Source organism: Leuresthes tenuis, unplaced genomic scaffold, assembly GCF_036924035.1.
Source record: "Leuresthes tenuis unplaced genomic scaffold, fLeuTen1.0.hap1 SCAF_16, whole genome shotgun sequence".
NCBI classification, from domain to species: domain Eukaryota; kingdom Metazoa; phylum Chordata; class Actinopteri; order Atheriniformes; family Atherinopsidae; genus Leuresthes; species Leuresthes tenuis.
Window position 1 is genome coordinate 2,722,833 of NW_027325370.1, and position 22,181 is coordinate 2,745,013.

At 42.4% G+C, this 22,181-nt stretch overlaps 2 protein-coding genes and 1 long non-coding RNA gene across 3 annotated transcripts in view; all 3 read right to left on the reverse strand.

Annotated features, from left to right (window-relative positions):
• LOC140271275 (type-2 ice-structuring protein-like) overlaps nt 1-22,181 on the reverse strand; it is a 32,116-nt gene that overhangs the window by 8,721 nt on the left and 1,214 nt on the right. The window contains exons 2-4 of the mRNA XM_072366418.1: nt 15,859-15,931; nt 15,386-15,448; nt 14,674-14,704 (exon numbers count right to left, since the gene is read on the reverse strand). Of these exons, the coding sequence (XP_072222519.1) occupies nt 14,674-14,704; nt 15,386-15,448; nt 15,859-15,931 (167 nt within the window). The remainder of the gene's footprint in view (nt 1-14,673; nt 14,705-15,385; nt 15,449-15,858; nt 15,932-22,181) is intronic.
• Nucleotides 1,261-2,277, reverse strand: LOC140271117 (uncharacterized). Its single transcript, XR_011907835.1, has 3 exons — nt 2,189-2,277; nt 1,598-1,732; nt 1,261-1,366 (listed from the first exon to the last, which is right to left on the reverse strand). It is a non-coding gene; the product is annotated as an uncharacterized lncRNA (long non-coding RNA).
• On the reverse strand, nt 12,599-14,495 carry LOC140271113 (galactose-specific lectin nattectin-like). The gene is made up of 4 exons (XM_072366184.1): nt 14,419-14,495; nt 13,915-14,049; nt 13,537-13,648; nt 12,599-12,840 (listed from the first exon to the last, which is right to left on the reverse strand). The coding sequence occupies exons 2-4, from the start codon at nt 14,038-14,040 to the stop codon at nt 12,776-12,778; spliced, it is 303 nt and encodes a 100-aa protein (XP_072222285.1). The 5' UTR covers nt 14,041-14,049; nt 14,419-14,495; the 3' UTR covers nt 12,599-12,775.

Genomic DNA, 22,181 nt, shown 5'->3' on the forward strand with positions numbered 1-22,181 from the left:
AACCATAGAAAGGACACAAGAAATCACAGAACAAAGAGTGATTCAGAACAGCATTTGGAGGATTTTTATTGAACATGCAGATAAAGTCTACAGTGAAATTAATAACTGCAGAGTTAATATATGATGAAAAACAATCACAAATCATAATCATAAGAGCTCTGCTGCTCTGTGTTAATCTGGAAGTGTTTGATTAGAACAGAAAAGAGTGATGAGGCCTGAGATTATCCTTGTTGCTGACATGGCCGGATGCATCACAGCTTCTTGGCACAAATGAAAGATCTTCCACCTGTACATGATCCATCGTTCCAGTACGTTACTGTTCATGGATATTTTGGAAAAACAAACACAGAGAAACATGCATTAATTTAGGTTTTTACACAAGCTTGTTCCTGTTCCAGTGCATAAGAGTGTGTTGAATATCTCTGTCTGTAAATGTTCAAATGCTTCTTAAACACGACACTGTGACCCTACTGCACAAAGTGGGCTGTGATGTCTCCAAATATCTCAATAAAAAATCAACATCTTAAAACAAATACTTATATTTGTGCCAAGAGTCTTGTTAGGGAAATATTTTCCATTATTGAAAAATTGGAAAAATGTGAAAGACGTCTGTCATTTTGACAGATTTAAACATGGGAACAAGCAGCAGAATCTAAAGTAGTTCATGGCAAGAGTTCAAGCCAGCACCCATTTTAAGTCAAGGCCAACCATGATGGTGCTCTGGGTTCATTGTAGCCTGCAGCAGCTTGAATGAGTTAGTTTCATGTTATTTCCTGTAAATAGTTTGTTCACATATGTAGGCTGTAGCTCAGGAGGAAGAGCAGTCGCCCACCAATCGGAAGGTCGGTGGTTCGACTCTGGCTTCCCCAGGATACATGTCGAAGCGTCCTTGGGCAAGACACTGAACCCCATGTTGCTCCCCCAGTGTATCATTGGGGGTATGAATGTGTGTGAATGATTAGAAAAGCACGTAGTTATATCTTAAGAAGTGCTGTATGAGTGTGTGTGAGTGGGGTGAATGCGGCATGTAGTGAAGCGCTTTGAGTGGTCAGCTAGACTAGAAAAGCGCTATACAAGTACAAGTCCATTTACCATTTACATATCAGTTGTAATTGAGCTCTTCAGTGAAAATGAAGTGTTGATATTTAAACATTCTGCTGTCACTGCGACTTCATGTGATGTCGACATAAAAAGTGAGAACACTGTCAGTGTCCATATGTTGTCCATAAAGTGTAGAGTAACCTCTGTTTGTACCTCCGAAATTGATCTCAAGGCAGTGCTCATTTCCTTTATGGTTGTCAGGCTGCCCCCTAAACCAGCGCAAATAGTCAAAGTGTGATCCATCACTCCACAGCCACCTTTTCTCCTGAAAGAGGAAATACAATGTGTAGTATGGAGACATGTATGACAGTATTATATAATCAGATTTAACAATGCTGCAACCTGCTGCCTCATAAAAGACCATTTATTAAGTGTGTGTTTGAGTTATGTGTCAACAAAACATTACAAATGAATAATTGTATTATATTAGTAATGTAAAATACTATCACACATTAAGTAGAAACCTTTATTTGATAAATTGCACCGTGTAACTTACTGCGACCGCGTCAGAACCTCCAACCCAGGTGTGGTAATGAGCGCCGGTCACTCTCTTAACCAGGTTACTGAGGAAGATGTTCTCATCAGCAGAGTGGATTGAAGCCAGATTCCCACCAATAGACATGCAAAAATGCTGACAATAAAAACAGAGGTGCTTAAGATTCTGGTGCTTGTTTTATATCAGAGACATCGTAGGAATTATATATTTGTTAATCTCATTTTGACTGTACTGAAACAGAATTTCTCCAGCATAAAAAACGATCAATAGCTCTAATTTCTTGTCACTGAATGTCTGTACAAGGAACCAAATATACAGATATAAATATATACAATCATAGGCATGAAGGCAGGTCCTCAGCCTTGGATATCTCACAGCTTGTGTCTCTGGCATTATATCAATGATAAATTCAGAGCTCCACTGCAGCAGGAAGGAAATGTTCAGGCAGGAACTGTTGTGGGACACTTATTGAGCTCAGTTCATCTAAAACCACATTAGTTTTTGTTTTGGAAAACTCAGGAAATATTTCACAATATTTCACACTTGACTTGTTCCTTCAGCAATAAGCGATATCTTTGTTTTTTCACTAACCTCTGCATCAATCCAAGACTTTGCTGTGCGGTAGAAAATGAAACAGCGAGAGCCGAACTGCGTCCAACCAGAAGGACAGCCAGAGGAACAGCCAGAGGAACAGTCAGGAGGAACTGCCACAGTTTTTATATTAGACAGAAGATCATCAGTGCAAAATACAGGAATTTGATCCATGATCAAAGCTGCACTTTTCACTTTGATTCCTGCCATCAAAATCTTTTATTTTTCTGAGAATCTGCTTCTTGAAGCTCAACAGGAAATAAAATTAGAACCACTTACCTGGCGCTTCACCTGCATCCTGGACAGACCCCAGTGAAGAAAAAAACACATGGAAACCAATTAATAGTTTTTACTTTTCAACAGGAACATGTTCCCATCTTGTATTTAGACTAAAAATATGTTAGTTATGAAGCTGCAGTACTCTGTTGGGCTTGAATGTGTGTTATATGAGTTTAACTGCTGTTGTGCTCCCACATTAGATTTGATAACAGCTGCTGCTTTTATTTTCATACCTTCTTGCACCTGTGAACAACCTGCTAACAACTAATACTATAGTTCTGCTCTGGAGCATTCCTTATCACTGAGAAAACAAGTAAAAGTTATGTTAGAAAGTTGCTCTGGGTTAAAGCAAACTTCAGAGATCATCATTTATTTTTAATATTTTCTCTTTTGTCCCAACGGTAGTTGAGAGTGAGCTGAGTGTTGCTCCGTCTCAGAGGAGGAAAGTAGAAACAGTGGAAATGAAAGACCATGAAAGTGAGTTAGTTTTACTTACACTGTCAACAATCAGTAGGCCACTGATGAAACAGAAGAAGAAAACCAAGTGAAAACCTGATGCCATCTGAGGAGAGACATTAAAGAAATAAAAGTAGTCACGATCAGAACATCAACAACTGTGCAGACAGATTAACTGTAATTTGTCTAACATTAAATGATTGTTCAATAATTGAGAATAATGCCCGTGTTACCTTTGCTGCAGTGGATCCTGACTCAGAGACGCTGAACACAAACAGGAGAACGGCGCTTTTATACGTTTTCAGGTGGTTCTGGAATGTTGAATGAAACGAGGAAGCAGATGTCTTGTGGATGATGTATGGATGAACATTTCTGTCTTTCCAAAGAATGAATTCCAACTCAAACCAATCAAACAAGTTTACGTTACATATGGCAGAAATGAGCTCCTGGCTGTTACTGTAATGGGACGTCTTCCACCTATATGTTGTGTAACATCAGGTGACATTTCTGGCTGCTTGCTTCACACCCATCTCATTCTCATTCCCTTTACATTCAGAGAGGAAATTCTTGGCCTTGATTATAAGTGGCACTTAATAACTGGGTTCACTGGTGCTGCTGCCTTCCTCATTCTTCTACAAACCGTAAGTTATCATTATCACAAGATATTCTTATTAATATATGAAACAACGTAGTGTGCGTTCATGCTGTCTGCAATGAAATGAGTCAAGTTTTTATTGTTGTATACAGATAACAATGGGACTTCACCACCGGTAAAGAAACTCTTGGACCCCGAGCTCCTTCCGATATTGCAATAATTTAAGAATTAAAAATTACACATATGTGACATCTAATTAAACTATAAAGTGAAAAATAAAACAATAGAAATGGAGGATAAAAATATCAAACAGCATAGAAGTAAGAAAATATACAACATGTACAATGAGTGCAAAGTATTCACGAAGGTCAGTAGTCTGATGGCTTGTGGGTAGAAACTATCTCTGAACCTGCTGATGTGGATGCTCCTGCACCACCTGCAGATGTCAGGAGTGGGAAGACTTCTTGGCTGGGATCAGAGATTATCCACTGGGCCTTCCTCCTTCAGCGCTTTCTGTAGAGGTCCTGGATGGCTGGCAGTTCAGTCCTCGTAATGCGATGTGCAGATCTGACCACCCCATGTAGAGCTATGTGGTCCAGAGAATTACGACTGTGGTACCAGCCAGACCGAATACTCTCTGGTGCATAGGTAGAAGTTGGTGAGTATTCTGGAGTCCATGCCAAACCTCCTCAGCTGCTGTGGAAAGGAGTCGTTTCCTCGCTCCTTCCGTGATGTGACCAGCTCAGATTCTCACTGATGTTGAGCCCCAAGAATCTCAAGCAGCAGACTCTCTCCACCTGTCCAACACCCAGTTGCATAAGGAGACATTGATGTAGAGATCCTGGAGGTTGGGACAAGCCTGGGTGGAACTATGGTGCTGAAAGCAGACCAGTAGTCCATAAACAGCATCCATACATACAGTGTACATGTGTTCTTCTGGTCCAGGTGGAAGAGGGCAGTGTGAGTGCTACTCCAATATGACATTCTTCATGCATTTGTGAACATATTCAGGTATGTAGCCCCTGATGTTATCAGTAGAATTTTGGAAAACTTCCCAGTCCAAAGGGCAGAAGCAAATGAGCAGTCAGACAGGATGATGTCTTATTGGCTGGTCCAGCACTGGACCGAGTGAGTCATTGGCTTCTTGCGCCTCAGCCTGTCTGAAGGCTGGCATCAACAGGACTGAGGAGCGATCTGAAGGCTGGTGTAGAACAGATTGATATATATCTCATTATGTACTCTGAAGTAAGTAGACACTGTGAACTCCACAACATTCTGAAGTAAGTTACTCATTTAGAGTTAAACTCAACTTGGTTTCCCAACACTGGCAGGCTTTGTAGGAACATGAACGAAGGACTGGCTTCTTGCCAGTCGATAATTTCATACAGTTAGTCCAGCACCTGTGAGAGGGGTCTTTTTGGGTCTTTTTTATCACTCTGTGGTGTTTTGCCTCTTCTTCTTTACTGTAGTCATGTTGTGTGTCACCATAGTTTGTAACAGATCTCCCTGAGTTTCTCTTAAAATAAACACTTTGGTCCCAGGTCCACTCAGAGCCCAATGACTAGCATCTCTCCCGGGGTTGTGATGAGGACCTTTTGGCCAAGAAGTGGAACCATCAGAAGTGGTCAGAACCATTCCAAGTGCAGCTCACCACCCACGCTGCTGTGAAGGTTGCTGTGATAACCACCTGGTGCCGTGCCAGCGTTTGTAGGAAGGTCCTGAGTTAACAGACGACTCCTCTTCTGCGGCGCACCTAAAGAGGAATTTTTGGAACGAGCCTCACAGTTTAAAGTTTTCTTCCTGATGAAGCGTTGACACAAAATGCTGTTTAGTTCCTTGAGTACAGATCATCTTACTGGAAACAAGTTGCTGTGTTCACATTCACTCAATGTTTTAAATACCTTCTGGATCACATATGCAGATAAAAGCATGGGTTAGGTTCAACAGAAATAATTAATCATTAGTTTTACATACGCTCATTACTCAGATATTCATCACAAAAACATAACAGGTTTAAAAATTAAAGATCACAAAGCAGCAGCTTTGTGATGCTCTAGTATTTTTATACAGGTGCATTAACTTTGAGTGTAAAATAAAAAATACTGAAAAAATAAAACATTTTTTTATGTGGATCATTACTCATCTGATTGTGTTTAAGCTCTGTTTTTAAGTTAAATACTCAGATCTGAACACTAAGGTAATTCAGAAACTACAGTAACTTTCTGGTCATATTTTTCTTACTCTTAATTCTAATTCAGAGCAGAACTTACATAAGGCCTTTAGATTTTTATGTAAAGGTAACCCAGGTCAAACAGATACGATCATAACTTGACAGGCAGGAAGAAACTGGTTGATTGTTATCTAACTTCCTTTAGATGTGGATAACATTCAGGACAGCTGTCAATCTTCCCAGGACTGGACGTCCCAGCAAGTTCACCCCAAGGTCAAAAAGCCAAGAGCTACATCTCAGACTCTACAGGCCTCAGTTAGCATGTTAAATGTTAAAGTTCATGACAGCACAGTTAGAAAAAGACTGAACAAGGATGGCTTGTTTGGAAGGGTTGCAGGAGGAAGCTTCTTCTCTCTAAAAAGAACATGGCAGCACAGCTTTGGTTTGCAAAGCTGCATCTGAACAAACTGAAGATGACATCATCAAATTCATGCTTTAAATTCAATCTATATTGAATCAATAATGAACCGATCAATCCTGAAAAAATCCAAATACACGATTTAGAATAAAGTTCACTTTGTAACTGTTGGGAGACCAGGCCGGTGACGTTTGGACCTCAGTGTTTGTGAGAAAGCCAACAGGTGAAACGCCATCTACTGGTGAAAGGCAGTAATGCGACTGAACAGGTCAGAGCATGTTCAGCCACACAAATGAGCAGCAGACCAGCAAGTGAGCAGACTGTGTGAAGCTGCTTGGACTTTCTGTTTGTTTCTCATACCTTTTGTGCGTTCTTGAGGAAATGTAAGTGCTTTTTAATTCTTAGTCATGGATCTGTTGATGATTTATTCCAGTTTGTGTGACATGAAAGTATTTTGTGTGGTTACTTCAATATGTAAGGCTCCAAGGATGTTAAGTATGCCCTGCCTCGGCTGACATTATGTTGGAATTTGTACAGTCTCCTCCACCAATTATATTGCATTTCTGTTGTTGTGTTATGCTTAAGTAACAGTTTGGACTTAAGCAAGGGATATTACTGGTAAGCTTTTGATCATATGGCAGTTTATTTATGAATGTTTATTCTGATTTAACTGTTAAATTATATTTTGAGCATATTTATGATACATTTTATTGCTTTCCATATATTTTCAGACCACACACACACGTGCATTTGTTGTACAGTGATGTTAAAGTTCAACAACATTCATTAAAGAAGACACATCAGATCTCTCTGTCCAAGTGCCTTGATTCTCTAATTGGATTCATAGTCCATAATCCACCGCCTCAACCAGCAATCCTTCTTTCTGAGTCTCCCCCCTCAAACATTGGTCCTTCGAGCCGGATGGAGTGCAACTATCGAAGAGGATCATGGACGATGCAGCATCAGGCGGCGCAGAGGCCCGAAGACATCCACAGAGAAAACACATCTGACCTGCTTTATCTGGAGGATTACCAGGTTGGAGTCCAGCCATCTGTGCACCCAGATCCACCCACTGCTGTTTCCCACTCTAGCAGCCACCACAGCAGTAATTCCGGCAGATCATCCCACAGAGGTTCATACAGCCATAGCAGATCCAGTAGGCACACATGTTACTCAGTTGGTACATATCCGACTCAGGGTCTCTCGACACTGCACAAGCTGCTATCTTGGAGGGCTACACCTTCATCTGCGCACTCTGACAAGTCAGATGCTTTCCAAGACTTATCCCCGCCAGCGCAGATGAGGCAGGCCAACATGCTTCCATCTACTACACAGCCCTCGCTGTCAACTCAGCTACCTTCAACACCTGCTCCTGCGTTGTACCTGCCTATTCCTCCCCCACAAGTTATGCAACCAGTTATTCCGGTCTCTACAGTGCTTCCTACGGGACCACAGCAAATGCTGCAACCTGTTGCCACCCCAGCGATACATGCTCAACTGGCAAACCCAACAGCTCAGCTCCAGGTTTCAGTACCCAAAGCCCACAGGTCTGTGAGACTGAAACATGGCCCGGCATTAGCACCCACTCCTGCGACACAACCTGTGCCACATCCTTCAGCACATTTCATCACTTCATCCCCTCTGACCCATTCTACATAGCAGGTGGCATCGTTTTTGGAGTGGCAACTTCCTAGTGACCCGGCAACGAGTTCTCACTTTAATCCATGTCCTGCCAATCCAGTAGAGTCTCAGTTCTCAACACTGTACCAACACACTTACAGCGGCAGTGTTCTGCCAGCAAAGGAGCTCCACCACTCTTCCCGACTCACCACGGTCAACTGACTGCTTCAGTTCTCTCTGCTCCCTACCCTGGTTACACACCTCTCCTGGGAGCCGAGTTACTCTTTTCATCAGCCCTTGGAATCCCTCAACCTTCCCTTCCAGTGTTTGAGAGTGGTCGGGAGAGTGACTTTGCTGGGGAGCAACTTTCACCTCAGTGAGCAATATAAATATCAAGTGTTGATCGGACACATCAAGCTCCCAAGCGCGCTGCAGCCTGCCTAGGAACACAGGCTTCCTAGGCAGGCTCTACAAGATAAGTACGGGCAGCCACGTTATTTTGTCCAGAGTGACCTAGGTGCAATACTCAACGCTCTGAAGATGGGTGACGCCAACGCTTTGGACATGTCGAAGGGCCTGGAGCCTGGTTCTTTTACAAAGGATTATCAAGTACCATGGGGCTCTGGGGAGTTTGTGCCCAAGGAGGAGTGCTTAACTTTTTAAAAAGTGGCCCAAATTGGAGAAAAGTATTTTTTGGCCATTGTTTTAAAAGTTTCATAGTACCAGAGGCACAGAGTTCCTGCGGGTGCGAATGGATGTTTCAATCCTAGGATGGGTGCTTAAGTGTGGGTGCACAAGGCAGGCTGGTGGGCCTTGTTCCTGAAGGTTTGGAGAAGAAGTGGATACCTGACCAGGGTACTCAAGGGCGGGTGCTGGCGGCTTGTCTGGGCTGAATTTCGGACACTTTTTTCTTTGGAAAAGTGTGTCAAATTGGAGCCTAGGTCCTGGAGGTCGGTTGAGGCGGTGGATGAGGGCTGCTTCTGGCGGTCCCTTACAAAGTACCATAAAGTACCAGGGGCTTGCACAGGAGTGTGTGCCAGAGCAGGAGTGCATAATTGTGGGTGAGGTTGCCAGGTCAGGGGGACCTGGAGCGTGGTTCTTTTACAAAGTATCATGAAGTAATGGGGCCAGGACGGGAGTGTGTGCCTGAGGAGGAGTGCCTAAATGTGGCTCAAAGCCAGGGACTCTAGCCCCCAAAGTGAGGCAAGTAAGAATGGGGAACTTTTTAATCAGTTAAAACTGTCCCAAACTGGAGCAAGTAAGAATTTCACAGTATTTATCAGTGCCTGGAGCACTCTTAACCGATAAAAGTCCCCTAAAATGAAGCAAGTAAATATGGCACACTCTTTATCAGTTAAGTGTTTCAAAATGAAGTAATTTTGGGGCACTTTTAACCAACAAAACTTTCCCAAAATGAAGCCGTTTTTTAGCCATTTAAAAGGTCCAAAAATGCAGCATGTAAACAAAGGGTTCACTTTTAAACACTTTCGCGTATGAAAAAGTGTCCCAAATTGGACTCATTTTTGCAGATAGACCGGATGGGAACCGGAGCTCCAGCAGATGCCGACGGGAGTTTGTGCTCGAGGAGGAGTGCTTATCTACGGCTGAGGGGGTCTGGATTCTTAAATATGGAGCGCTCTGCACCAAATGTGATGTGCAGTATATATACAACACATAGCAACATTTCACAAGGACTTTATACTTGGCCATGAGCAAAGGGCAACAATGGATGTTCTGTGGAGCATTTCCCTGACTGAAATAGTGTCCCAAATTGGGGCCTGGCTCCTGGAAATCTCGAGAGGCATTGGATGGGAACCGGAGCTCCAGCGGGTGCCGACTGGAGTGTGTAGGGCACTTTTATCTGATAAAAGGTCCCTAAGTGAACCAAGTAAGAATGGCACATTTTTCATCAGCTAAAAGTGTTCCAAAATGAAGTAAGCATGGGGCACTCTTAACCAATAAAGTGCCCCAACGTGAAGCAAGTAAATACTTTTACTTTTTTAAAAGCACACTTTTTATCAGTTAAGGGTTAAAAAATGCAGCATGTAAACGAAGGGTTCACTTTGGAACAGTTTCGTCATTGAAAAAGTGTGCCGAATTGGACTCATTTTGGCGGATGGTCCAATTTGGCACACTTTTCTGATGGCATGGGTGGCCGAAAGTGAATACTCTCTCAACCTAAACGCCACTTGGTGTTGTCAAAAGAGAAAGGTGGCCGAAAGTGCACAGAGGGTTCCGAAACCCTAAATTGAAGGCCCTTAAGGTTGACCGACTTATTCCAACTGATAGTCGTCTGGTCACACTCTCACCTGAATATGACGAAGCCACAGGACTGCTTCGCATTGAAGGTAGACTGAGGCATGCAGAGGATCTAGAAGCAGATGCTATCTATCAGATCATTCTGGACCCAGTGCACCAGATCACCAAACTGATCCAGGATTTCGATCACAAGCTTCTCCATCCAGGACCTGAACTGGTGCTAGCCGAGGAAGCAATACAGAAGCATCGGCACAGCTGCATGGAGTGCCAATTCGGGCGCCCGCCAAGCCAGATAATCCCAAGGTGGCAAATCTCCCGCCCTCCAGGCTGCGGATCTAAAAGCCACCATTCTACTCCACAGGAGCGAACTGTTTTGGCCCATTTATCATGAAAATCGGGCCGAGGGACTGAAAAGCAACGGGGGATCGTGTATAAATGCCTAACTACCAGGTGCGTCCACCTTGATCTGCCAGAGAGACACAGATGCCTTCCTGCTGTCCTTGTACCGATTCATCGCCAAGCATGGCACGCCTTTTGAACTCCTGTGTGATAATGGTACCAACTTTGTTGGGGGAGACCGGGAGTTACGCAAGGCCTTTGATGCCATGGCACCTGAGCTGCATGATCAGCTAACGAAACAGAAGATCTCCTTCCAGTTCAACCCTCCCAAGTGCTCCACATTTTGGTGGGGCCTGGGAACGGGAGGTTCGATCCATGAAAACAGCCCTCCGAGTCATCCTCCAAGATCAGTCAGTGCCAGAGCCGGTCCTGTACACCGTTCTCGTTGAAGTTGCGGGAATTTTAAACGCTAAAACACTCGGATATGTCTCAGCCGACACTGCTGATCCTGACCCAGCTACGCCGCAGGTTCTACTTATGGGACGTTGTGATGCCTCACTGCCACAGGCCCTGTATGACTCCAGAAGTATTCTGGGGACACAACGATGGAGGCATAGTCAGGTGTTAGCAGACAACTTCTGGTCAACTTTCATCTGACGATACCTTCCAAGTCTACAGGAAAGATCCAAGTGGCAGACCGATAAGAGCCAGCTTGCCGTGGACCAGGTTGTTCTGATAGTTGATCCACAACTCCCACAAGCTCCCAGGCCAGTGGGCAAAGTGGTCGGAATCGACCCTGGAGCAGAAGGAAATATCAGAACAGCCACTGTCAAGGTTAAGGATAAGATCTACATACAGCCTGTACATACATCCAGCTACCCAAGATCAGCGACTCTGAGGATAGCACAAACTGACAAACTTTCTCTGGGAGTTCAAATGTCCTCAAGATTTATGGGCGGCTGTGTGAGAAAGCCAACAGGTGAAACGTCATCTATTGGTGAAAGGCAGTGACGTGGCTGAACAGGTTAGGGCACCACAACAGAAAGGACAGAGTTGTCTTTGACTGCTCTTTCCAGCACCATGGACAGTCACTGAATGATCTCCTGTTGCCTGGACCAAACTTAGGACTTCCCTACTTGGTGTCTTGCTGAGGTTCCGTCAGCACTCGGTTGCTGTGAGAAGGGACATAAAGATGATGTTCCATCAGATCCGCTTGCAGCCCACTGACACACTGGTGCTGAGGTTCATCTGGAGAGACATGTAGAGGGAGGAAGAGCCAACTATATGAATGTCAGGTGCTGCCTTTCGGCAATACTGCTGCACTGTATATTCCCTCCAGTGCTATGTTCAGGACAACTGCGGTAACACGTCCAACTTGGTAGAGATTGTGGTGAACTCTTTTTATGTGGACAATTGTCGACATAGCACCCGCACTTACACTGAAGCTAAAGCTCTTATTGACAACCTGCGCCAGCTACTCCGAGAAGGAGGATTTGATCTCAGGCAGTGGGCAAGTAATGTGTCAGCAGCTTGATTCTGATCAAACATCTTCTCCCGGAAGCCAAATCGGACCGCTGTGAGCTTTGGTTGTCTAAGGGCAGTAACACCCTGCAAAAGGTGACTTTGGGCCTCCAATGGAACTGTCTCATCGACTCTCCAGGCTTTAAGCATTGTCACAGATAAAAGTGTCCCAAACTGAAGCCGGCAAGAATGGGCATCTTTTTCACAATTTAAAGGGTAAGAAAATGCACTTTGGAACACTTTCATCAATGGAAAAAGTGTCCCAAATTAGACTCTTTTTCGCAGATGGTCCAATTATAGACGGATGGGAATCAGAGCTCCAGCGGATGGGAGTGTTTCCAAGAGGAGCAGTGCTTGTCTGTGGGTAGAGATTAATAAGTCACGGGGCCTGGAGCATGGTTCTTTTTTAAAGTACCATTAAGTCCCAGGGGGCTAGGACGGGAGTGTGTGCTCGAGGAGTGGTGCTCAAATGCGGGTGAGGTTTCCAGGTCAAGTACCCCAGCTCCCAAAGTGAGGTAAGTAAGAATGGGGCACTTTTTACTAATAAAAGTTCCCCAAACTGAAGCAAGTAAAAATGGCACACTTTTCATCAGTTAAAAGTGTTCCAAAATGTTCTAATGGTGAAAGGCAGTAATGCAGCTGAACATGTTGGCATGTTAGCAGTCAGCTGCACAAAAAACAGAACCATAGAAAGGACACAAGAAATCACAGAACACAGTGATTCAGAACAGTATTTCGAGGATTTTTATTGAACATGCAGTTAAAGTCTACAATCAATTTAATAACTGCAGAGTTAAAATATGAGGAAAAGAATCATAAATCATAATCATAAGAGCTCTGCTGTTCTGTGTTAATCTGGAAGTGTTTGATTAGAACAGAAAAGAGTGATGAGGCCTGAGATTATCCTTGTTGCTGACATGGCCGGATGTTTCACAGCTTCTTGGCACAGATGAAATATCTTCCATCAGTACAACGTCTGTCGTTCCAGTACGGTACTGTTCAGGGATGGTTTGGAAAAAACAAACATGGAGAAACATGCATTAATTTAGGTTTTACACAAGCTTGTTCCTGTTCCAGTGCATAAGAGTGTGTTGAATATCTCTGTCTGTAAATGTTCAAATGCTTCATAAACACGACACTGTGACCCTACAGCACAAAGTGGGCTGTGATGTCTCCAAATATCTCAATAAAAATCAACATCTTAAAACAAATACTTTGTGCCAAGAGTCTTGTTAGGGAAATATTTTCCATCATTGAAAAGTGGAAAAATGTGAAAGACGTCTGTCATTTTGACAGATTTAAACATGGGAACAAGCACCCGAATCTAAAGTAGTTCATAGCAACACTGTCTCTTATAAACCACATGTAGTAGACCTCCTGTCCAGTTTGGGGTGAGACTGTGTTACTAATTAGCTACTAAAACACAAAGCCAAATGCCAGCTGCTGCTGATGCATGATGGTGGTCTGGGTTCATCGTAGCCAACAGCAGCTTGAATGAGTTAGTTTCATGTTATTTCCTGTAAATAGTTTGTTCACATATCAGTTGTAATTGAGCTCTTCAGTGAAAATGAAGTGTTGATATTTAAACATTCTGCTGTCACTGCAACTTCATGTGATGTCGACATAAAAAGTGAGAACACTGTCAGTGTCCATATGTTGTCCATAAAGTGTAGAGTAACCTCTGTTTGTACCTCCGAAATTTATCTCAAGACAGTGCTCAATTCCTCCATGGTTGTCAGGCTGCCTATGAGCCCAGTAACTGTAGTCAAACTGTGATCCATCACTCCACAGCCACCTTCTCTCCTGAAAGAGGAAATACAATGTGTAGTATGGAGACATGTATGACAGTATTATATAATCAGATTTAACAATGCTGCAACCTGCTGCCTCATAAAAGACCATTTATTAAGTGTGTGTTTGAGTTATGTGTCAACAAAACATTACAAATGAATAATTGTATTATATTAATGTAAAATACTCTCACACATTAAGTGGACCGATGACTTGCTGATGTCACACATTGAGTAGAAACCTGATTTACCTGATTTGATAAATGATTCGTAACTTACTGCGATCGCGTCAGAACCTCCAACCCAAAAAAGGTGATGATGGCCGGTCACTCTCTTAACCAGGTCACTGAGGAAGATGTTCTCATCAGCAGAGTGAACTGAAGCCAGATTCCCACCAATAGACATGCAAAAATGCTGACAATCAAAACAGAGTGGGGGGTTATAAATAAATAAAGCTAGGGAGAAGTGCCTTCAAGTTACAGGAACATCATGGACACATATTTCGTACTTTCCCTCTTATACCATAAATGTTTCCCTCAGGATAGTAGTAACAGATAAACTTTTCCTGAGCTTAGCTCACCTGAAGCTGCACAGGTACAGATATGACCGCACTTGTATTGTCACAGTAACAGAGTTTCAAAGATGATACAGATACCAAGAAAATACTTGATATCTTTTTCAATAGAACAAAGAAAAACTTATAAAGAGGTTTCAGAAATTCTTACAGTTTGCAGAAATTTCTGCTTTATTTTAAAGGAAATAAAATATCACTCTGTTACATACCTCTGCATCAATCCAAGTCCTTGCTGTGCTGTAGAAAATGAAACAGCGAGAGCCGAACTGCGTCCAACCAGGAGGACAGCCAGAAGGAACTGCCACAGTTTTTGTATTAGACAGAAGATATTAAGTGCAAAATACAGGAATTTGACCCACTATCAAAGCTGCACTTTTAACTGTCATAAAAATCTTTTATTTCTCATAAATTTGCACAAAATCCTCCAACAGCCGTTTAACAGTAAATAAATTCTAACTACCAACCTGGCTCATCAACTTCATTCTGGGCAGATCTCTGTGAACACAAAAGCACGTTGAAACCAGTAAAGACTTTGTACAGAACTATCATATTCCTGTCCCATATTTAGGCTGCAGTTATGAAGCTGGTATCGTCTGTTGGAGCAGGATCTGTAATTCAGAGCTAAAACTGTCATGGAGTGGACGCTATGGTTCTGCAGCCTTCCTTTCACTGGTGAGACAAATAAAACTCTTCTGAATAAATTACTTTGGGTGATGAGAAGCTCAGTGAATATGTCACGATTTAAGTTTTAATTCATGTCTTGTGTCATCATTTCCTGTTTTATTTTGAAAATTCACTAATTCACTAACAGGGAGAGCGTGAGAGTTTATTTGTTATCTTTTCATAGCCTTTCTGTTTTCCTCCTAGAGTGGAGAGTTTTTTGATTTCGATCATTTTCATAGCTGCACCATCCTCTGCCATAGTTATAGAGGAGAGTGCTTCAGGAGTTTCACAGCCTCTTTGTTTGCTCTGTCTGGAGATCCTCAACCTGTTGTTCATAAATAAACACTTTTGCCTTTGAAACCAACCCTGCACCTGTGTCCGAGGCCTTGACAGAATATACATTTAATTCCAATGATGTCAATAATTTCTGAGCACATATACATCTAAAGCTTCTGTCTTCACCTCGGTGAGCTAACATGGCCATGAAAGGGACACAGAGTTAATTATACTCACACACTGAACGATCAAGAGGCTGCTGATGAAGCCGAAGAAAACCCAGTTAAAACCTGATGCCATCTGAGAAGAGACAAAGAAATGAAATTAAGTTGCATGCACACGGTTACAGGGACAATCGCTGACTTTGTCCCACTGCACATGCATGGGAGGAGAATCGAGTTGTGGAATGAAGCACGTTCAACGGTGTGGCCTGTGTGAGAAAATGTTGAGGATATTCTGATGCTTCTAGCTTTCTCTGTGGGATTTCATCAGACATGTTGGACACAGATTGAACTTTGGAGCGTGAACAAACCCCTGAGGCCCATTTGAGTGAATCCATGCTGGAACGATTCAAACCCCAACCACCTTATCTGGTTGTTAGTCTGGTTTTGAGAAACTCGATTTCATACAATTTCTGTTAGTTTCACATTAAATCAATAAAAAATTAAACGTGTGGTTAAAAATCCATAAGAGAAACAGTAAAGTGTTACCTTTGCAGCTGTTAGTCCAGTGAGTCGAGTCTCAAACGAAGAGAGGATGTACAAAACCTCTGAGAGGTTGGAGCTTTATATGCCACATACCACAGTCAGGTGTCTTCTTTTTTTCCTGGAATGAGGAAATTTGTTTCTTCCTCTTTGTCACATGTGAACATTCCTTCATTGCTTCTGAAACAGAAATGGCTGCCAAACAGTTTAGTGAAAAACAAACCAACATATTTACTGTCCTTTGAACGCCAATAATCACATATTGGCCTCTGAACATTTTAAATGGTGAACAACAGTCTGACACTCACAGTTAGCTCCAAGCAGCTGTACTGAAGGACAGCCAGTGGTTTCTTTAGAAAGTTGAATTTGTCGACATGAATCAAAAAATGACTGGATGAAAAATAATCACGTGTCATTATGAAAGCTGAGGCCGCAAGGAATTATGGGACAGAATTATCTAATGCTAAAGGAGACAATAAAGGAAACATTGGAGCTCCTTTCCTCAGCAGTTGGAGAATTCAAACAGCTCTAAGGCTGCTCCTTAAATAGCTATAAAGTGCTCCTATAAAGTGCCATAAAGTCGACCCCTAATCTATAATCACTGAACATGCTGTTTTAACATCATAACGTTAGCGATAGTGTCTCAAGTCAAAGTGAATGTTGGAGGAAATAAGGTAGAAGTGAAATCTGACACCAATAAAACCCCTGTAAAAAGATATCCTGTAGTGTACCACAGGTTATCTTTCTAAACCATCAAACCAAGAGCAAGAATGTCATTTCAGCTAATCAGCATGTTATCATTGTCGATGTGAGCAAATTTTTGCTGACGTTTTTCAACCCTGATGAGATGGCTGTCTTTTTCCCTTTGTTTCCTCCTTGGGTCGGTTCGAAAAGTCCCCTTTTCTCTAGAAAGTTCCTTCTTGCTGAGAGCTGGTTGAATTCTTTAAATGGCATGGAAAGGAGCTTTCCACTAGACTATCCCTTTATTAAAGGAAAGGGAAATATTACATCCCATAATTTCTTAGAGCAGCAGCTTTGTGATGCTCTAGTATTTTTATACAGGTGCATTAACTTTGATTCATGTCAATAAATATGAAGGCAGGGGGATGAGTGTAAAATAAAAAATACTGAGAAAATAAATGTCTGATTGTGTTTAAGCTCTGTTTTTAAGTTAAATACTCAGATCTGAACACTAAGGTAATTCAGAAACTACAGTAACTTTCTGGTTGTTAGTTTTCATTTTTCTTACTCTTAATTCTAATTCAGAGCAGAGCTTACATAAGGCCTTTAGATTTTTATGTCAGGGTAACCCAGGTCAAACAGATATAATCATAACTTGACAGGCAGGAAGAAACTGCTTGATTGTTATCTAACTTCCTTTAGATGTGGAAAACATTCAGGACAGCTGTCAATCTTCCCAGGAGTGGACGTCCCAGAGAGTTCACCCCAAGGTCAAAAAGCCAAGAGCTACATCTCAGACTCTACAGGCCTCAGTTAGCATGTTAAAGGTTAAAGGTCATGACAGCACAGTTAGAAAAAGGCTGAACAAGGATGGCTTGTTTGGAAGGGCTGCAGGAGAAAGCCTCTTCTCTCTAAAAAGAACATGGCAGCACAGCTTAGGTTTGCAAAGCTGCATCTGAACAAAGCTCAAGACTTCTGGAACAATGTCCTTTGGACAGACCAGAGCAAAGTGGAGATGTTTGGTCCTAATGCACAGCAGCACGTTTGGAGGAAACCAAACACAGCATATCAGCACAAACACCTCATACCAGCTGTCAAGCACGGTGGTGGAGGGCTGATGATCTGGGCTGGTTCTGCAGCCACAGGACCTGGGGCCTTATGTACAAAAACTTGCGTGGATTTTCTACTGAAACATGGCGTATGCTCAAACCCAAAAGCCCCCCTACGCACAAAAGTATCCAGATATATGAATCTTAAGCGCATATGTTGGAGTATCCAACCCCTCTCTGTTCACGCCCCTACTTAAATATGCAAATCATATTTAAATGAGCCCTGCACTTGAGATTCCCCTCTCTACACGATCAGAAAAATTAAGAAAGAATTTCACGGAAAGCAAGAGGTGCTATTCTCTGAAATGTATAAGCAACAAACTAAGAAGAACGGCTGGGAGAGCGTCTGTGAGGCTGTCAATGCTGTGGGGTCTGAGAAGCTCACACAACCAGGAGAGAAAAAGAAGTGGTCCGACCTGAAGGTGGAAGTGAAGCGGAGACTTGCTGCCCACTGCCGAAGTGTGGCCAAAACAGGAGGGGGGACAGGAGAAGAGGGGCTGTTTAAACAGAGAGTGACACTGCTCTCTCAGGGGTGGTGGGAGCACATGTGGGTGACTCAGATTAAATACCAATGTTTTTGTGTAGGGGTTATTAACATTTGCACACAGAGACAATCAGAGGCTTGTTAGAAAGATCTTAAGCTGTAGTTTAACCAGCAAAAAAACAGCAAGACACTAACTTTAACCACCAACTATGATGCTGTGAAGATGGGATAGAAATTGGTCGCCCACATGCTCAATGCACGTCACGGGGAATAATGTTAGGACAATTACAGGAATAAAGTTACTCACCAAGAAGCCACCCATCGCACACAGCGCCAGCTTGTCGTCTGTTCCCAACAACGCTGCGTTGAACCAGGCCAGGTTGATTGCATTTACGCATAACATACGATCTGTATATTGATCGAATGAAAAGGTTTCCTGTTTATATACAAATTCATCATGTGATGGCGCTTTTATAGCAATGTGTGTGCAGTCAATAGCTCCGATTACATCAGGAAAACCGGATCTTGCTGCAAATTGTGCTTTAATGTTGGCCTGTTCAACTGCATTGTGGGAATTTGATATACCTGCTGAGATGCAGATAATTCAGTCCCACTCGGCTCAGGGTCGACTGGCACAGTCCCAATCGGTTGGTCTCTGTGCACAGTTCCAGGAGGATTGCCCTGAAAACAGTTGATAAGCCAGTTGCCATCACTACCAGCAAATCCTCTCAGTCTCTGAACACACGCTCTCTTACAATGTCTTCCAATACAGCTAAAGCAGCCATTGTTTCTAATGGTATGCACTGCACCACTTTGCGCATGCTTTTGTATCCACTCGTCTAATTGCAAACACTAATTGGGTGTTGTTATGAGATTAATTTGCTCCCTTTGGTAGCGAGAGCGGTGTGTTAACGTATGGGGGGGTGGGAGGAGAGGGAGTGGCAGTTTTTGGAGTGAGAGTGGAAGAATAACAGAAGAGAAAAAGAATGGAAAAAGGTGTTAAAACTGTTAGAAATAAAGCTGCTGTCCAACACTCGCGAGCCGAGTCCTGTTGCTTCCACTGCTGTTTGGTAAACCGGACAGTTAAACTAGGCTAAAGTTCAGATGTGTTAATCGTTCATGTGTCTCAAACTAATTGTTTTCACATGCATTTCCAACATCACCTCGAAGTGTCGCCAAAGAATCAGCTGTAGAAAAGTGCGAACCGCACATTTCCACAGTGATTTCACTCTTGATACATCTAGTTTAAGTGAAAAAGAACCGACACACCCTTTGTACATGAGGCTCCTGGACTTTTCTGTCGGTATCTTAATCCATGTTAGTTTATGACTAAAGTTCAATACTAAATATCATTAAATGCTGCAGCAACAATGGAGTCAATATAATCCTGAACTTGAAAATATTTATACACATATTTTCTCCATTTTTTAAAGTCAGTCAAACTCCTTCCCCTTCTGTTCGTCCTTCTCTTTCCTGGTTTTCATGGCCTTTTGCACTCTAGTTTTCCCTCTTATTTATACCTTTGTGTGACAAGGAGCGTGGTAGTATAAGGAAATTTAGGGCCAACAACGCCACCTGGGGACTTGCACCCCAAGATATAACAACTGGAATACAAATACTTATAAGGACACAGGGTCATGACTGAGGAGGCAGAGACAGTAACGTAAATAAAACAAATTTATTGAAAATGCTGATGAATAAAGCAAAAGTAAAACTGCTCCTGCAGAAAAAGGGTTAAACACAAGATACATTTGTAAAATTATTTTTAACACAAAGGAAGCTAAAAGGCAGACTATAACAATGCTAAAATCCAAACAGAAAACTAAAATCAGTGGGCTGGAGCCTCAGTGGGAGGCATAGTACTGGGTGCTCGTGTCCCTCCTTAACCTGGGATGCAACACTACAAAAAGAAACCACTACAGCCACACTAGAAGTGCCCCAGTGTCTACCTGCATGCAGAATGGGAAGTGAGGCCCTCACCATGGTGCCTGGCCTCCCACCTGATGACAATCAGGCCACACTGAAACTCAAAGGAACAACAAACAAAGAGAGTTAACAAAACCAGCAACTTAATCCATGAAACAATATTACAAATGTAAATGGGACAAAAATATACTTAAACCAACCAAACTGGATAAACAAAGAACTACACAAAACAGAACAAAGGGAAACAAACCAAAAACTGGATAACAAAACTGCACAGCAGCAAGTAAACCTAAAAGACAAAACTACACGTGTTAGTGAGAAGCCAGATTTCACACACACTGGATGGGGAACCCTACTCACCACCTTGATCAGGTAACCGCACCAGCTCAGCAAAAGGCTAAATGGAGCCATTTTGAACCTTTATATAGTCACCCCCACACAACATGGGGAGGAGCTAAGGGAGGTGCCAAAGAGGTGGCCACCTGAGTTGCATTATACAACCCTTAGGCCCACTACATTTGGACTAAATTAAACTTTTACTTTCTGCTTCTTATCTGCTTTTATTGACTGCCTCCACATGTCTGACTGATCTGATGATAAACTTTGTTTTTGACTCCTGGGTCTGGGTCTTATTCCCCTGAGAGATCATCACAACTAAATAATTATCAAACCTTTGCAGAGCCCATCATCATCCAGAGTCACCATGTGTTAGAACGGCAGCCTTCCTGTAGAGTCTAGAAGTATAAAGGTGTCAGATGTCCTGAGACGTGGAACTGAGACTTAGTTTTATGTGCAGTTTTCGGCTTTGCTTCTGTTTGAAAATGTTTAATAACAATCTTCTGACATAACATTATCCTCGTGTGACTTTACAGTTAAATACAAGTAAATATAAACCCGGGTTTACAACGACAAACTCTGACAAACTCAAAGTTATATCGTCTCTAATTTGAGGAGTCAGACCAGAATAAGGATCACAAAAATCAATTTATTGATTTATTGTGGCGTTTACGACGTCTGTCCACCAGGGAGCAGCAGAGCTCACAGCTTCACTTTTTCACATTTTTAGCAGCAGGATGACTCGGATGATGCTTTTAAACTAGAATACAAATATATTTTCTTATCAGTGAGGAAATGAAAAGGCAAAAGACATGTTTAAGCCTTCAAGAAGCTTTCTAAACTATTGAGACTGCCTGGCTGAGATCTTTTAAACTGTATAATTTTATGATCCCATGAAATGAAGGCGAGAATAAATAGTTTAACCTGCAGAGACACAGAGCAGACAGGTTCCATGGATATAACATCCAGCATTTTTACACTCGTTTGAGCTGTAAAATAGTTTACTGTTCATAAAGTTCCTTAAGTTTGAAATCTTTTAAATGCTATCGGAAACTTAGTTGTTGTTTTTTAAGTCTCACTTTATCATTCTTCAGAAGACAGACACCACAAATCAATAGCATTTATCGGGGGCTTTAATGCGCAAGTGTGTCTGTTGCACCGACTGTGTTAAGAAGAGCAGCTGAATTAAATCTGACTGCGACTTGCTCATCAGCTGTTTGGGGAAACTTTATGGATTGTGTGGCCAGACAGCACACACCCAATAGCCCAACCGTGCAGTCTCAGAGACGTTTATTCTAAAGTTTGGTAGAAGTTGGAACAAAGGAGTTTTTAAAATAATAACGTTTCCAGAGAGGGAATGGATGGATGGATGGATGGATGGATGGATGGATGGATGGATGGATGGATGGATGGATGGATGGATGGATGGATGGTTTGGAAGTTTATGGCCAAATAAACGTCTTAACGATTAATCAATCGAGGTCTGAGTACTCTGGTGTCCTCAAACTGTGTGCTATAGGAGGAAGAAAGCACAGTTGTAAAACTGTGTGGAAGAAGAGGAATGGATGGATGAATGATGGATGGATGGCTGGAAAGAAGCATTAGTCCCACTAAGATATATAGTTTGACCCAGTTCAGACAAGAATCAGGGTTCTGTTTGTATCTGGAGGTGGAACAAACTGAAACCTGACTGTCAAATTAAAAGGGTTCATACAAGAATGGGCCAGAAGAAGCAATGTTGCATTTGATGGCAATTGGAAAGCAAGAAGTTAAATTTTCAAGTCAGTTATTGG

Excerpts from the sequence above, each read along its gene's own strand:
- LOC140271113 (XM_072366184.1), bottom strand. The coding sequence starts at position 14,040 with ATGTCTATTGGTGGGAATCTGGCTTCAGTTCACTCTGCTGATGAGAAC. Across the intron at positions 13,649-13,914 it reads GAGGTTCTGACGCGATCGCA|GAGAGAAGGTGGCTGTGGAG; the intron begins GTAAGTTACGAA and ends TTCCTCTTTCAG. Across the intron at positions 12,841-13,536 it reads TCTTGAGATAAATTTCGGAG|TACCGTACTGGAACGACAGA; the intron begins GTACAAACAGAG and ends ATCCCTGAACAG.